This window comes from Acipenser ruthenus, chromosome 48 (assembly GCF_902713425.1).
Source record: "Acipenser ruthenus chromosome 48, fAciRut3.2 maternal haplotype, whole genome shotgun sequence".
In the NCBI taxonomy this organism is placed as follows: domain Eukaryota; kingdom Metazoa; phylum Chordata; class Actinopteri; order Acipenseriformes; family Acipenseridae; genus Acipenser; species Acipenser ruthenus.
The window spans coordinates 7,945,815-7,961,119 of record NC_081236.1 but is presented as its reverse complement, the minus strand read 5'-3'; the positions used below and the strand labels follow the sequence as shown (position 1 = coordinate 7,961,119).

Here is a 15,305-nt window from a genome sequence, read left to right as displayed (position 1 = left end):
CAGGACTTATAATCTTTCTTTTTTTATTTTTGGTAGCTACCGAGCAGAACCCCATTTGATACCGTGGACAGTGTAAAGATGGAATCAGTCCCGATTAAAGAGGAGCTCCCTAAACTGGAAGTGGTCCCCATTAGACTGGAGTTCTCTGGACTGTCTTCCCTCCCCATTAAACAGGAGCTCTGTGAGATGCCATCTGACAGCATCAAGTCGGAGGTGTCTGGGATTAAAGCTGAGTGCAATGAATTGGAGATCTCCCAGACAGAAGAACCCCTTCCTGTGAATGAAGAGGTGCTGGAAATGGTGTGTATTATTAAACTGGAACCCCTCCAGAGACATATAGAACTATGTGTACTCTCTCGTGTTCTTATCATCACCCAAGATGATGGACCGAAATCTCACTTGAACTCAGCTGATTGTAGCTCTAGATCTATCTATAGATATATATCTGTAGTTTTGACCGTAAAATAACAGTTAAGTGATCTTTAACAAAGAACCCATGAATGGTGAAAATGTAGTCCCAGCAGTTATGAGATTTTTTTTTAAAGAATTATTTATGGGTTGGTTATGTGTGTCAGACTGACTATAAGATAGATCTGTCAAAAGTTCTATACCAATAAATCTCTAGGCAAACGTATTCGACTGCATTGCTGTGTATACAAGCTGTATAGGTATTTTGTTCTAAGTGCTTTCAATGTATTTCACGCTATTAATGTGAAACCATTTTTCTTTTCATTTGTGATCAGCAGGGATGCCCTCACAACATGTCTCAAAACACAGGGGGGGTTGAGCCCCCTTTGAAAATGCTGACTTTGCCCGAGGGGGGCTGAGGTCTTACGGCCCCCACATACTCGACGCTGGTGGGCAGTTGCTATTCGTTCGTCACATGATTTTTTTTTTTTATAATTCACCATAATCCTAACAATCCTAACCGAAACTTCAAAGCACAGGCAACCTCCAAAACCCTTATTTTATTTTATCCCCACAGGATGAATGAAGTACATCCAGTACTTTCCCAGGCTTCTTGTAGAGTGTAGGTGTAGCGGTTGATCAAACACAACAGGGTGATGATGTGCACATTGCAGAAGTGTCACTGGTGCTTACTTTAAAACATTTACAACTCGTTCAGTTGGTGGGGTTCATAGATGTTCTTTGCATTTTTCACAAAATGTAAAAAATACAAATTCTCTGCCAAAATGTAAATTCTGCATTTTTCCACAGTATTCCACTATAAACAGATTTCTAGGATTAACACCTACTTTGAACATTCGATCAAATCAATCCCTTTCTTAAATACGTTGATCTACGCAAAGTTTGACATGATTAAAGCCTCATTTAGTAATTTAACAATGACTTCTTTTATTCTATCGACCCTCATTTTTGTACACTGCAGTTTGTTTGTTTTGAACTTCAGCTTCCTGCTGCATATGGGTTGGAACCTATTTCAAAACACAAAAAAATGGGTTTTATAGGACTGTACCATTAACGTCCATTACAAATATAATAGGGTGTTACATACTGTTCTATGTAAAATGCAGTGTTTCTTGTGCTTCAGCACCGGTGTCCTGGGGAAAAAGTAGACCCGGGGGGGTGGGGGGGGGGAGTGGATTGTGGTCTAGAATTTAAAAGGGAGGTTCCATTGTTTCTAAGGTTTACGCATAGATCACTGTACTACTACTACAACTACTACTACATCTAGGGAATTAGTAGGGTGTTAAATACTGTTCGTTGTAAAATGCAGTGTCTGTTGTGGCATTGCAGTTTACACTGAGAAACATCTGCTTCAGAACCGGTACTGTGCCGCCATTGAACCACCTCGAGAGACGTGTGTCTCTGCATTTTACCAGCATTTCCTGAAAGTGATTCCGCATCAGTGCTGCCACAGACACAGTGATTTGCTTCAGTGTAGACATGCCTCAGCATCAGTGCTAATCAGGGTCTGTGATATGAAACCAGCCCTTAATCTTTTTTTCTTTTTTTTTCTGACAGCTACCAAGCAGAACCACGTTTGATGCCTTGGACAATGTGAAGATGGAATCTGTCCCGATTAAAGAGGAGCTCCCTAAACTTGAACTGGTCCCTATTAGACTGGAGTTCACTGGACTGGCTTCCCTCCCCATTAAACAGGAGCTCTGTGAGACGCCCTGTGACAGCATCAAGCCAGTGGTGTCTGGAATTAAAGCTGAGCGCAACGAACTGGAGATCTCCCAGACAGAAGAACCAGTTCCTATGAAAGAAGAGGTGCTGGAAATGGTGCGTATTAAACTGGAGCCCCTGAAAGAGGAGGTACTGTTGAAACCAGGGAAGGAAGAATCTGAAGATTTGAAAGCAGCCCCCACTGAGCTGGGTCCGGTACACCTGCGGGAGTGTAGCGTGGTGCTGGAGAGAATCTGTGTGAGAAAGCAAGGCTCTGGAGAGGAAGGCTCTCTCAACAGCATGCAAGGAGGTGGACAGGGAGACAGGCACTCACATTCAGAATGCAGTCTAGCAGGTGAGTGACTGACTAGCTGTGACATTGTCATTCTACACTGAGTGATGGCCACAATGTGACTGAGAGGCTGAGAACAGATAGCAGGGCTCCACATTAGCATCCAGGTTCATTTCGCATACTTGTCTACACTGAAGCAAATCACCGTGTCTGTGGCGGCACTGATGCGGAATCACTTTCAGTGTCAATGGGAATGCTGGTAAATGCAGCGACACTCTCAAGGTGGTTCAGTGGAGGCACAGTGCCGGTGTGAAGCAGATTTTCCTCGCTGTGAACAGACACCACATTTTATATAGGACAGTGTGTATCACCCTATAATGTATGTAATAGATGTTATTGGTACAGTCCTAAAACTCCCCTTATTTTTTCGTGTTCTGAAATCTGGTCCTGCCCACATCTGCAGCTGCTGACAGGGGGCTGAAGTTCGAAACCAACTGTCTGACCAGCGTAGGCTACTATATTGTATATTTTATGTCACAGGTTGGGTAATAAATAGCTTAAATATTTAATTTCACCTCAGAATATAAATGATAAAAACACAAATACTGTTAAAAATACTCTATGTTAAGAGCATTTCAGCATTATATTATAAAACACAGTTTAATTTATTAGAATAAGTTAGTGATTTCTGGCTAAAATGGTTTATTCTTTAATTAAAATACTGTAGCCTACTGTTTTGTATCATTACATGGAACAAAAAGTTTGAAACAAACTATCAGTTTAACTTGTCTAAGCAACATACTGAAATGTGAGTTACCTGTTTTATGCAGATTTGAAGAACAGAATATGTTTTTTAAAAAATGATTCCCGATTTAATGTGTGCAGCATACAGTGTATTCTTTTGAAGTGTGACACACCGGCAGCATGTTTTAACACTGCATGATCTGCCTTCTATGTAAATGGAGGTATGCTGCCAAATTGCAGCTGAGCCTGTAATATCGCTGTGTGAATGCCGTAGTGAAGGGTCCTTTTTGTACTTTTTTGCTTTTACTAATTAAAAAAAGCGTGCCATGATCAGGACCCATCCTTCAATAAAAGGGCCGTTATGGCAGAACAAGTACACACATGAGGAAACACTTTGTCAGTCTGTGCATACAGTAAATTGGTCAGCAGAAATCAATATGTTTTGGAGGTGATTATTGTGAAGAGTCTGAATCGGGATTAATTTCAAGACGTCATATACACAATTTGGGGGTGGGGTCCTCCTAGGCGGTCACCTTGCTTGCCTTGCCCTAAGGCCGGCTCTGAGAGACAGTGCTAATCTCTGTAGCCGGACATGTACAAAAGTATTTAACAGCAGTTAAATGGACATTAACACATACCGTGAAACTTCTATTAAACAGTCCGGCATTTATTTACAAAACTCACGAGCAGACCAGCGCCTATTGGAGACCGCCAATTACTTGAGACCCAGCGATTATTTAGATGAGGAAACTTTGGAAAATGAACAAGCAGAATTACAAATTTGTATTGTTAATGTACTGTAATATTGTAAGGGTTTAAAAAGATTAGCCAACCAGGCATGGGTTATATAAATGTGAACAGGCCACTTGAATCAAGCATGGAGGGTTTATTACAGTGAAAAGGGATACAAAACAGCCGTGCCAAACTCAATCTTTCTCTTCTTAACTGGACTCTCCTGAACTGACGGTACAGTAAAAACAAGCTCTAGTTATACAAATAAGTAAATTAAAGATATAAACTACTAGCAGTTTTGTTTATACATATAGATAAATGTTGTCTATTAATAATAAAGATAAGTAATGAAATAATAATAGGCCTAATACTGGTAATAAGTTAAGTCAAACCCAGATATAGCATGCAGGTAGGTTAGGCTTACAGCACAATAATAATAATAGTTTTTTTTTCTTAACGGCCCCTGGTGGTGATGTCTCCTTTCAGTATATCCAAGTAAGCATTATCCATCCATCCATTTCATAACCGCTTAATCCTTTACAGAGTCACGGGGAGTAACCATTATGTATTGTGATAACAGCATCTTCCACATATTATTTCAATTTCCATTTAAATCATGATCTTATGTACACTTTGTATTACTAAACGTTGTACTTCAGCCCTCATATAATGCGTTTTTATTTTACGCATTGCAATTGAAGGTAACCTGGCTTCAAAACGATACAATTAAATACTGGTCTTTTTTTATTCTTGATAAAATTACCCTTTTTATTTGTTATAAATGCAATAAATTCAATACAAAGCAACGCAATATACTGTTCAAAGCAAGAATGATTAAACTTAAACCAGAATGTATATGTTTGATGCCCTCAACACACATACTTCAAGTGGTGCTCCGCAGCCCTTGTGTGTGTTCGCGAAGTCTCCTCGCAATTACCCCAGACCACTCGTGAACCCACAATGCTATTCATGAGCTACTTGACTATCGATGGTGTTTGGGAAACGCGTCAGATTTGACATGTTGCTCTACGATGTTCGAGTTGTTTTTGGGAAACGGCACCCTGGATCAATCAATTGCAGGTTCTCGCTTCCCCTCTATTAACAGCACTGTGGAGTTCTCTTGGTTTGTTGTCACTGCTTCCATGTGTCTGTAGTTTCACGTGGTCTTGTCCAATTTGCTGCCCAAGGCTCCTTTTGTAAAAAGTTTTTAATCATTAGCTTTTCCATAATCTCAGTCTACAAGCCATTAATTAGTTAATGGTTAAAGCAAAACTTGTTTTCTTATTACAATGTCAATGTGTCTTACATTTAAAATGTTCAGATTACTTTTAATTTTTGTAATATGAATTGCATTTATTCTCATGGATCTTTCTCAATGGTACTGGTAGATAAACATCGTAATGGACCTGCTCCTAAAGACCATCCACAGTAATTTATAAAATTTGGCTAATTGGGGCAAAACTTCAATGTAATTTACTGAACGTGTCCATAACTACCAGATTGAGTTAACAGCCCCCATCCTGGATAGCCAAGGTCTTTCAGTGTTTATCAAAAGTAAGAAATAAACAATTTAAATGATTCTTACATCAACAAAATGCTTTATGTGTTAATTAATTCTATGCAAAATCAATCACCAAATTCATGTTATTTTCTTCCTAATCACTATTCAAAGTATATTATTTAAAAAGTGGGCATTCAAATGAGTGCGTGTGTGTCAGTGTGTGTGTGTCTGTGTGTGTGCGTGCGTGCATGAGTGTGTGTGTGTGTCAGTGTGTGCATGTGTGTCAGTGTGTGTGTGTCTGTGTGTGTGCGTGCGTGCATGTGTGTGTGTGTGTGGTGAGAGCCTGTAGTCCCAGAATGCAGCTGGTCATCTCTTTCTCTCCATTCTCACACAGCTTGAGACCCCAAACACAGTTCCATTTATTGTAGGTTTGTTTGTCGTAACCAAACCATAACCAGTTATGACGGTATAATGAATTGAAAACAGTACTTCAATCAGTCTTATTGTAGGTTTGTTTGTCGAAACCAAATTGACCTGGTCTGCCTCAAACATCGATTTGGATGAGATACAGGTATTATGCACTGTAATTGAATCATATGCTAAAAACTTGAAGAAAATAAAATGTATAGTATGATATATAAACTTATAATAATTTGTCTTGTTTAGAATAAATAAAACTTGTAATTATACATTTTACTTGTTTTGCTAGTTATGTTTATTTGAATAAAACTTACGTGAAATCTCCACTGTTGGTCAAAATTCTCAGGAATCTACAGGAGGGTTCTATATGTATTTATTCTGCGGTCTATAGGGTTAATTTGACATCTATTGGGGAAAATGACTTTATTCCTAATCGGCAGGTTTGCCCCCCCTCCCCCCCGATACTACAGTTAATATTCAATCACTCATTCATTTGTTCTATTTTTATACAGCAGATTTGTGATGCAACATATTTCAATCAGTTTATATCCAATTACTCTTACACATTTGTTTCTAATCAGAAAATTTGTGCTGTACGTATAATCAATGAGTTTATTTCCAATTACTGCCGCTCATTTACAATCAACAAACAAGGTTATCATATACGCAATTACTCCTGTAACCTTGATGAGCTAATTGTGCATGCAACTGCTCTCAGGTGTCTCCTGCAACCCAGGCTAACAAATGACTCTCTGGGTTCTCTTGCAACCTAGGTGAGCCTTTCCCATTTGCATGTTCACTCTCAGGAGCTCTCAACAACATAGGCAAGCTTGACTGTATGCACAGTCCCTCTCAGGAAATCAGCAATAAACAACTTGACTCCCTGGTCTTCGCAAACAGCGTGGGATCAGGACCATTATACTCTGTATAGTATTTCAAACACCCAATCTCCATCCGACTACTTTGCACCATATCTCCATCTGCCCCTACAATCTCCCTATCCTAATCTAGCTGATCAGGCTAGGATTGACAGGCAGGTACCCATTGCAACCCTTTTTGACAAATGATAAGCAATAATCAATAACACCAGCAAAAACACAACACAAGAAAAAAAAAACTTCTCTGTTTTTTATGAAACTACAAAATGAGGAAGGCACAATTGCTGCATTTCTTACATCAAACAGTCTCTGATTTTCTCTCCTGTTTGTCTTTTCCAGGTTCCAGTCCAGCAGTTAAAGCAAGGACGGGTGCCACCCAGTTAAGGAATTTAAAAATACTGAAAGGAGAGAAATTTAAAAATACCAGAGGAGAGAAACCGTATCACTGCTCTGACTGTAGTAAGAGTTTCACTCAGTCAGCAAATCTTGTAATACACCAGAGAGTTCACACAGGAGAGCGGCCGTATCGCTGCTCTAACTGTGGAAAGAGTTTCAAGTCATCAGGACACCGTACAACACACCAGCGAATTCACACAGGAGAGAAACCGCATTGCTGCTCTGACTGTGGAAAGAGTTTTAGTCAGTCAGGAGACCTTGTGATACACCAGCGAATTCACACGGGAAATAAACCCTATCGCTGCTCTGACTGTGGAAAGAGTTTCAAGTCATCAGGACACCGTACAACACACCAGCGAATTCACACAGGAGAGAAACCGCATTGCTGCTCTGACTGTGGGAAACGTTTCAGGAACTCAGGAAACCTTTCAAAACACCAGCGAATTCACACAGGAGATAAACCTTATCGCTGTTCTCACTGTGGGAAGAGTTTCAGACATTCAGGAAATTTTGAATCACATAAGCGAACTCACAAAGGAGAGAAACCATATCACTGTTCTGACTGTGGGAAGAGTTTCAGTCGGTCAGAACACCTATTAATACATCGGCGAATACACACTGGAGAGAAACCGTATCACTGTTCTGACTGTGGGAAGAGTTTCAGTCGGTCAGGACAACTTGTAACACACCAGCGAATTCACACAGGAGAGAAACCATATTACTGCTCTGACTGTGGGAAGTGTTTCAGGGATTCAGCAGACCTTGTAAAACACCAGAGAATTCACACAGGAGTAAAGCCATATCACTGCTCCGACTGTGGTAGTAGTTTCAGTCAGTCAGGACAACTTGGAAAACATCAGCGGGTTCACACAGGAGAGAAACCCTATCATTGCTCTGATTGTGGGAAGAGTTTCAGTCAGTCAAGATCCCTTGTTACACACCAGCAAATTCACACAGGAGAGAAAAAAATGAAAATGTAAATAATGTTCCTGCATAAAAATAACTTATCCATTTTGCTCAGCTTCCTGACATTTCAGCACCGCAGTGCGCTGCTGAATAATGTGGGTGCCCAAGCCGAGGAGACAGTCAGACATGCTCCCAGAAAATTCTTAAATTTTACAAATACTAATATCCATGTTTTAGAAATAGATTGCTTACAGTGAAGTGTTTTTTAAATATAATTTGTATTCATTTTCAAAATAATAAATAACATATATATATGTATGTGTGTGTGTAATATATATATATATATATATATATATATATATATATATATGTAGGATTAAGTGGTTAATGATAATGGATGGATATATTAATGTATGCAATTATTTATAGAACATACAATCTACAATCAGTCTTACGATATTAGAGCCATGTTGATCATTTGTGTTGACAATTGATACACTTGATCACGAGCTAGCAGGTAGTGCTTACTTTCTTATTGTAATAGAAACGAGATCATTTCTGATTGGATCAGAATCTTGAGTGCTCGTGTTTTTATATATATATATATATATATAGAGCTATTAAAAAATGATATGTCGAAACTGTACAGTAAAATGCGCAATGCAAATTTAGGACACTGTAAATGCTCTTATTGGAAGTCCAGGAAAGCTGAATTGAGCTTCATCTATTGCTATGAGCTACTGCTGTATCATAGAGCAGTTCTCCTGGTAAACCCTTTGAAGGAGAAAACAAACTGCTATTGTTAATTATTTAGCATAGAATGGCACAAGGCAGCTGTAATAGAGTAAATGTGAGTGTGCTTTAAGATTGTGTGTTGCTACTAGCCCTTTCCAGTGCAAATTCAAAGTGTAAAACCAAATAACACAACAAGCAGGGCACAAGCTAAGCGATGAGCTGTATTTGATTAGGGAAATAAAAGCTGTTTACTTTGACTATCTGTGTCAGTCTGGATTCTTATAGAAATCAAATGTAAGACAACAAATATACTAGAAGTGTCAGGGGTGGAAGCTGCAGATGTTGAGATAGTAGAGTCAGTGTTTCCCTGCATGCATCACTGTGAGCAGCTCCTTCCTCCAGACACAGACCACACGGTAGTTTTTAGGTGACTGGGTGTGAGGAGCCTTGTGTTAACAATGGGTGAACTGGGCTGACTGGGGAGGTAACTGCTACCTATTTCAATTGTCTTATTACTGTGCTATCACATTATGGACAGCAGTGGTGCTCTGGCTCCCTCTTGTGGTCACTGTGAATGATGGCAGTGTGTGTAGCTTGGCAGGGTTCTGATGCCTGTTTCCAGGCTATACAAACACAGAGAGGGATTCAATCAAACACTAAGTTCACAGTTTAATAGAAGAGTGGATTAGTTCTATTTGTATATGTGTTCTAAGCGCTGCACTTCTGTTTCAATAAGTGTCACAGACATGAGATCTAAGCTGTGAACAAAGGTGGGACTTGATAGGGTTGGGTGACTCACAGTGCAGTTAGATTATCCTTCCTGAAGTTTGATGTTTAGCCTCTCAGTGCTTTCCTGCTCTTTAGGAGGGACATTAGAAATCTGCCTGTTCAGAATGAACTGGCCCATAAGTGTTGAGACATCATTGTGACATCACTGTGAGCAGCTCCTTCCTCCAGACACAGACCACACTGTAGTGTTTAGATGACTGGGTGTGAGGAGCCTTGGGTGAACAATGGGAGGACTGGACTGACTGGGGAGGTAAATGCTGCCTAGTTCAATTGCCTTATTATAGTTTTATTACATGGACAGCAGTGGTGCTCTGCCTCCCTCTTGTGGTCAGTATTAATATCTGCAGTGTGTCTCTTGAAGATCAAATGAATGGAAGCTATAGTGCTGCTGACAGTAGTAATCTCCTGCATCTTCAGCCTGGACTCCACTGATGGTCAGCATGAAGTTTGTTCTTGAGCTGCTGTCAGTGGATGGAGCTGGAGCTCCAGAGACTCGGCTATTCAGTGAAGAGAAGAGGAGTTTAGGAGCTCCTCCGGGTTTCTGCAGATACCAGGCTAGACTGCTGGTAAAACCAGAGCTACTGGATCTGCAGTTCAGAGTGACACTCCCTCCTATAGAGACAGACTCCACTGTGGGACTCTGAGTCAGGACAATCTGACCGCTGGATTCTGAAAATAAAAACACAGAACATCAACCCACCGAGTCAACAGCCTCGTCCATTAACTGCATTGCACTGTGTGCTGAGGAAGCGCTGATATTAATAATAATTCATAATAATGAGGATTTCTTATCATGAGCAAAGAGTGCCAGTGTGCAGAGGAGGAGCCCCAGTGAAGACATGTTCTCTGTGTGTCTCAGTGACTGTGAAAGGGCTGAACTGTCAGCTTTAAAAACCCTGAGCAATGGAGCAGTGCAGTTATTCTAGCTGTTGTGTAGAGCAGTGAGGCAGGCACAGGTATGCAAAGCACCTTCCTTTATACAAATCCTGTCCCAGGCAGTTAGATGAGATCTGAGCCGTGAGCATCAGTGGGGCTTCATAGGGTTGGGCCACTTTTACTGTTTGCTTCTATTTTTACCCCTGTCAAAGCTGTGAATGATGGCAGTGTGTGCAGCTTGGCAGGGCACTGATGCCTGTTTCCAGGCTATACAAACACAGAGAGGGATTGTCACAGGATGACCCGAGTGGAAGAGCTGTCGGGCAGCAATGTAGAGAGACTCGGAGACAGACGGCAGGTGAAAGTGCTACGGCACTTATTTATTAGACAAACACAACAAAATAAACAGTTTAAACAAAAACAGATCTCGCACACACTCTTAACAAAGAAAACCACTACACACAGGATCAGAGGTCTACCCTCTCCAGAATCCCAACACCAACCAAACCTGTGCTCTCAGCGCTCCCTTACATACACCTGTGCAACAATTTACACCCACTTAATCAATTAAACCCTCCACCACATTCTCACATGTATTTAAAGTGCCAGTGAATTAACCCTTTAATTACCCACCACCACTACAAAACACACATATACACACACACACACTATAAACATAGGGCAGTACCCTCATTCTGTCACATTCCTCCCCCCTTATGTGCGTTGCACATACAGGCCCTCAACGGGCCACCTCCCCCCCACCATTCCACAAGATTTGGGAGGGAGGGACGGTGGGAGGAAATGTTGGGGACCAGCCAACCCCTGTCAAACACCAGACGGGCAGGGCCAGTCCTCCCACCTTGTGCACCCTGCCGCCTGGAGTCCGCTGGCCCCAACACTCCCCAGCACTCCTTCACCACCATGAGGCTTTTGTAAGGGGGCGCCCGTTTAACCCCTGTGACTACCCCTGGGCTTCTATAAGGGGGCTCCCGTTTAACCCCCGGCCTACCCCATAAACCCAGTGTCCTTATTGTCCCTTCTCGGGTCCCTCCTGGATACCCGTCAGCTGGCACAGGCAGGTTGGCCGCCCCTAGCGGCATAGGCACTAGCTTGGGTGCCTCCGCTGGCACTGGAACTGCTGGCGCTGGACCCTCCGGAACCACTGGCACTGGACCCTCCGGAACCACTGGCACTGGGCCCTCCGGAACCACTGGCACTGGCGCTGGACCCTCCGGAACCACTGGCACTGGACCCTCCGGAACCACTGGCACTGGACCCTCCGGAACCACTGGCACTGGCGCTGGACCCTCCAGAACCACTGGCACTGGCGCTGGACCCTCCGGAACCACTGGCACTGGACCCTCCGGAACCACTGGCACTGGCGCTGGACCCTCCGGAACCACTGGCACTGGCGCTGGACCCTCCGGAACCACTGGTGCTGGACCCTCCGGAACCACTGGCACTGGCGCTGGACCCTCCGGCACGGCAGGCAGCACAGCAACTTCAAGTGGAGCAGCAGACAGCACAGCAACTTCAAGTGGAGCAGCAGACAGCACAGCAACTTCAGGTGGAGCAGCAGACAGCACAGCAACTTCAGGTGGAGCAGCAGACAGCACAGCAACTTCAAGTGGAGCAGCAGACAGCACAGCAACTTCAAGTGGAGAGGCAGACAGCACAGCAACTTCAAGTGGAGCAGCAGACAGCACAGCAACTTCAGGTGGAGCAGCAGACAGCACAGCAACTTCAAGTGGAGCAGCAGACAGCACAGCAACTTCAAGTGGAACAGCAGACAGCACAGCAACTTCAAGTGGAGCAGCAGACAGCACAGCAACTTCAGGTGGAGCAGCAGACAGCACAGCAACTTCAGGTGGAGCAGCAGACAGCACAGCAACTTCAAGTGGAGAGGCAGACAGCACAGCAACTTCAGGTGGAGCAGCAGACAGCACAGCAACTTCAAGTGGAGCAGCAGACAGCACAGCAACTTCAGGTGGAGCAGCAGACAGCACAGCAACTTCAGGTGGAGCAGCAGACAGCACAGCAACTTCAAGTGGAGCAGCAGACAGCACAGCAACTTCAAGTGGAGCAGCAGACAGCACAGCAACTTCAGGTGGAGCAGCAGACAGCACAGCAACTTCAGGTGGAGCAGCAGACAGCACAGCAACTTCAAGTGGAGCAGCAGACAGCACAGCAACTTCAGGTGGAGCAGCAGACAGCACAGCAACTTCAAGTGGAGCAGCAGACAGCAACACTGGTGATGTTGGCCATTTCTCCTGGGACAGCACTTTCTCTCTTCGTCGTGCCCCCCTCAGCAACATGAGCAATGGTTGCTGGGGAGTCCCAACATCACACCCCTGCTCCCCCCAAAAAATTTCTGGGGGGTGTGGCTTCAGCTCCTCCCATACCTTCTCTTCCAGCAATGGTCCTTGGGCTTGCAACAACTCCACCCCCTCTGGCTCTTGGGCTGGCAACGGCTCCACCCCCTCTATCTCTTGGGATGGTAATGGATCCGCCCCTTCTGACTCACTTGCTGGTGATAGCTCCGCCTCTTCTGGCTTATGTGCTGGCACTGGCTCCGCCTCTTCTGGCTTACATGCTGGCAACAGCTCCGCCTCTTCTGGCTCATGTGTAGGCAACGGCACCGCCCCCTCCAACTCTCGAAATGGGCAGCGAGGCGTTTTTGTGGTCGCCCTCTCCACAATCTAGGCACCACCATTTCTGTTTCTGCTCCTCCTGCTCTCTAACTGAACGGCGGCAGCTCCTGTCTTGCTTGTGGGGTGTCTTGCTCTGACGTGCCTGGGCAGCCACTACCTCCTCCCAGCGTGGGAAAATGAAGGGCACCCTAACCCCAGCTCACCTGCCGCACAACACCACTCCTCCCCCTCAGATTCTTCCTCTTCCTCATGGGGGCATCGCGTGCTGCAGTATATATATATATATATATATATAGACATATGGCACAATATACGGCAAACCAATAAACACACCCAGGTAATGTCCTTCTGGGCAGTCTCGCTGGAGCATTTGTCATGTCATTAGTCATTGCTGATGTCATGTATGACGTCATATCTGATGCGATGCATGGGCATGACAGGGGTGAGTAAGGTTGCGTGCCTTAATGTCTCATTTCCTGACTCTGCAACATTAACGTTATTTTAACAAAGTCTTTGTTAATGAATTTCCATAGTTTTTTTTTTTTACCCGAATCCTCTGCTGTATAAATTTCAAATGGAAAGAAATACATTGTAGTGCAACCCATGAAGTGGAGACACACAAAAAAGCAACCAGACCCCTGTGCACAGAGTTCAAAATGTGACAATGATGTGTTAGTCCAGATTACTGTAGGATATTGTGTTTGTTCAAAGAAAGGCTAGCTTCAGGGGAAGGCTGTAATAATAACACATGGCTGTCACTGTTTCCTAAATATAGGGCTGGTGGTATCTCATTGGTGAAGCAATGTTAACACAGTGCACTTTGCTCTTTTTGTTGTGGATGTCAATGTTATTTAACAGTTCAGTGCTAGAGCAGCACACCCACGTGAAGCCCGCGTCCACTCCCTGCAGGAAGCCTTCTTATTGAGGAACCCTTACTTAGATTTGATCGATTGATTGATTGATTGATTGATTAGCAGACGCCCTGACCCAGGGAGACTTACATATCAAGAATTACAGTACAATTAAGAGCAAGATACAAAATACAATGACTTCAGTCCTAATAAGAGCAAATACAAAACACAGTACGATTTGATATCGGGGCAGCTCAAGAGCAGAGAACAGTGTTGATAGATACATCAGTGTTAGATATGAATGCAGGTGAAATACAAAATACTACAGATTGGGTTAAGTGCAGGATTAAATACAGTAAAATAGGGAGCAGACAAGTGCATTAAAGGCAGAGTGCTATATTGTCTAGAAGGGAAGAGTTGAGTTTTACAGGTGCTGCCTGAAGAGGTGAGTTTTAAGGAGGCGCCGGAATGTGGTCAGGGACTGGGCAGTCCTGACATCCGTAGGAAGGTCATTTCACCACTGCGGGGCGAGGGTGGAATCTGCAGTATCACTAGTGTATATACTAATATTAGTTACTATGAAAGACACTCAACCAGAGTTTAAACCAATAGTTATTTAAACCAAGACCAGTGTATAAAGTGTTATTGTGAGACAAATATAAAAGGAATGCACCGAGATTGAACTCAGCTCGCTGGATTCAGAGTGCTAGCCATTACACCATGGAACCACCCATACAGGTTCCACATTGCAGGGACTCTCATCAGTGTTTCGTCAAAACACCAAACAAAACTAACTGCACTACACTCTGTGACCACAAGAGGGAGAGAGAGTAATAAAATGATGCTCTTTAATCCAGAGCAGTGGTTCTTAACCTGGGGTCCTCAGAGACAGTCCAGGGGCTCCACAGGAAAAAAACTGGAACATTTTCACTCAACATTAGCAATGTGCAAAATCAAAATGTTTGCTTCTTGAATGGATTTGATTTCACAAAGTTTATGATGGATCTGTTAACCTGCAGGTCTGATTTTAATATTTTACAATTAATAATTATTTATACTGTGTAACAAAGCTACATAATCACAGCTGTGGCTAAGATGAATTGTTTGAGAGAAGGGAGAAGAGAGAGAAATAGCTGTGTTTGTACAAACTCAACACAAACCAAACTATACGCTATTTTTTTTCGTTTTGCTTCCAAGATAAACTTTTTTTTCAGTTTTTCTTCCGAATGGCAAAGAAACTGCATCAGCTGAAAAAGAGTTTAAACTTAAGAGCACTCTAAAACTAATTAAAAAAAAAACGTTCCTTTCGCGTTTCAGAATCGCGCAGAGCTCTGCTGGAGCTTCAACGCGTTTGTTTCTCAGTAAATCATCTCATTGAAAAGCTCGACTTGTCTGTAGCTG

At 43.1% G+C, this 15,305-nt stretch overlaps 2 protein-coding genes across 8 annotated transcripts in view; one reads left to right on the top strand and one right to left on the bottom strand.

Moving 5' to 3' along the window:
* LOC131696665 (zinc finger protein ZFP2-like) overlaps nucleotides 1–8,994 on the top strand; it is a 273,747-nt gene extending 264,753 nt beyond the window's left edge. For 4 of the 6 annotated variants that reach the window (XM_059014435.1, XM_059014436.1, XM_059014434.1 and 1 more), the window contains exons 2-4: nucleotides 37–300; nucleotides 1,987–2,488; nucleotides 7,040–8,994. In XM_059014435.1, the coding sequence (XP_058870418.1) occupies nucleotides 79–300; nucleotides 1,987–2,488; nucleotides 7,040–8,076 (1,761 nt within the window). In that variant the 5' untranslated portion in view covers nucleotides 37–78 and the 3' untranslated portion in view covers nucleotides 8,077–8,994. The remainder of the gene's footprint in view (nucleotides 1–36; nucleotides 301–1,986; nucleotides 2,489–7,039) is intronic. The other 2 variants (XM_059014437.1, XM_059014438.1) reach the window with 1 other exon arrangement.
* Nucleotides 1–15,305, bottom strand: part of LOC117970347 (butyrophilin subfamily 1 member A1-like) — a 328,161-nt gene that overhangs the window by 184,410 nt on the left and 128,446 nt on the right. The window lies entirely within an intron of this gene.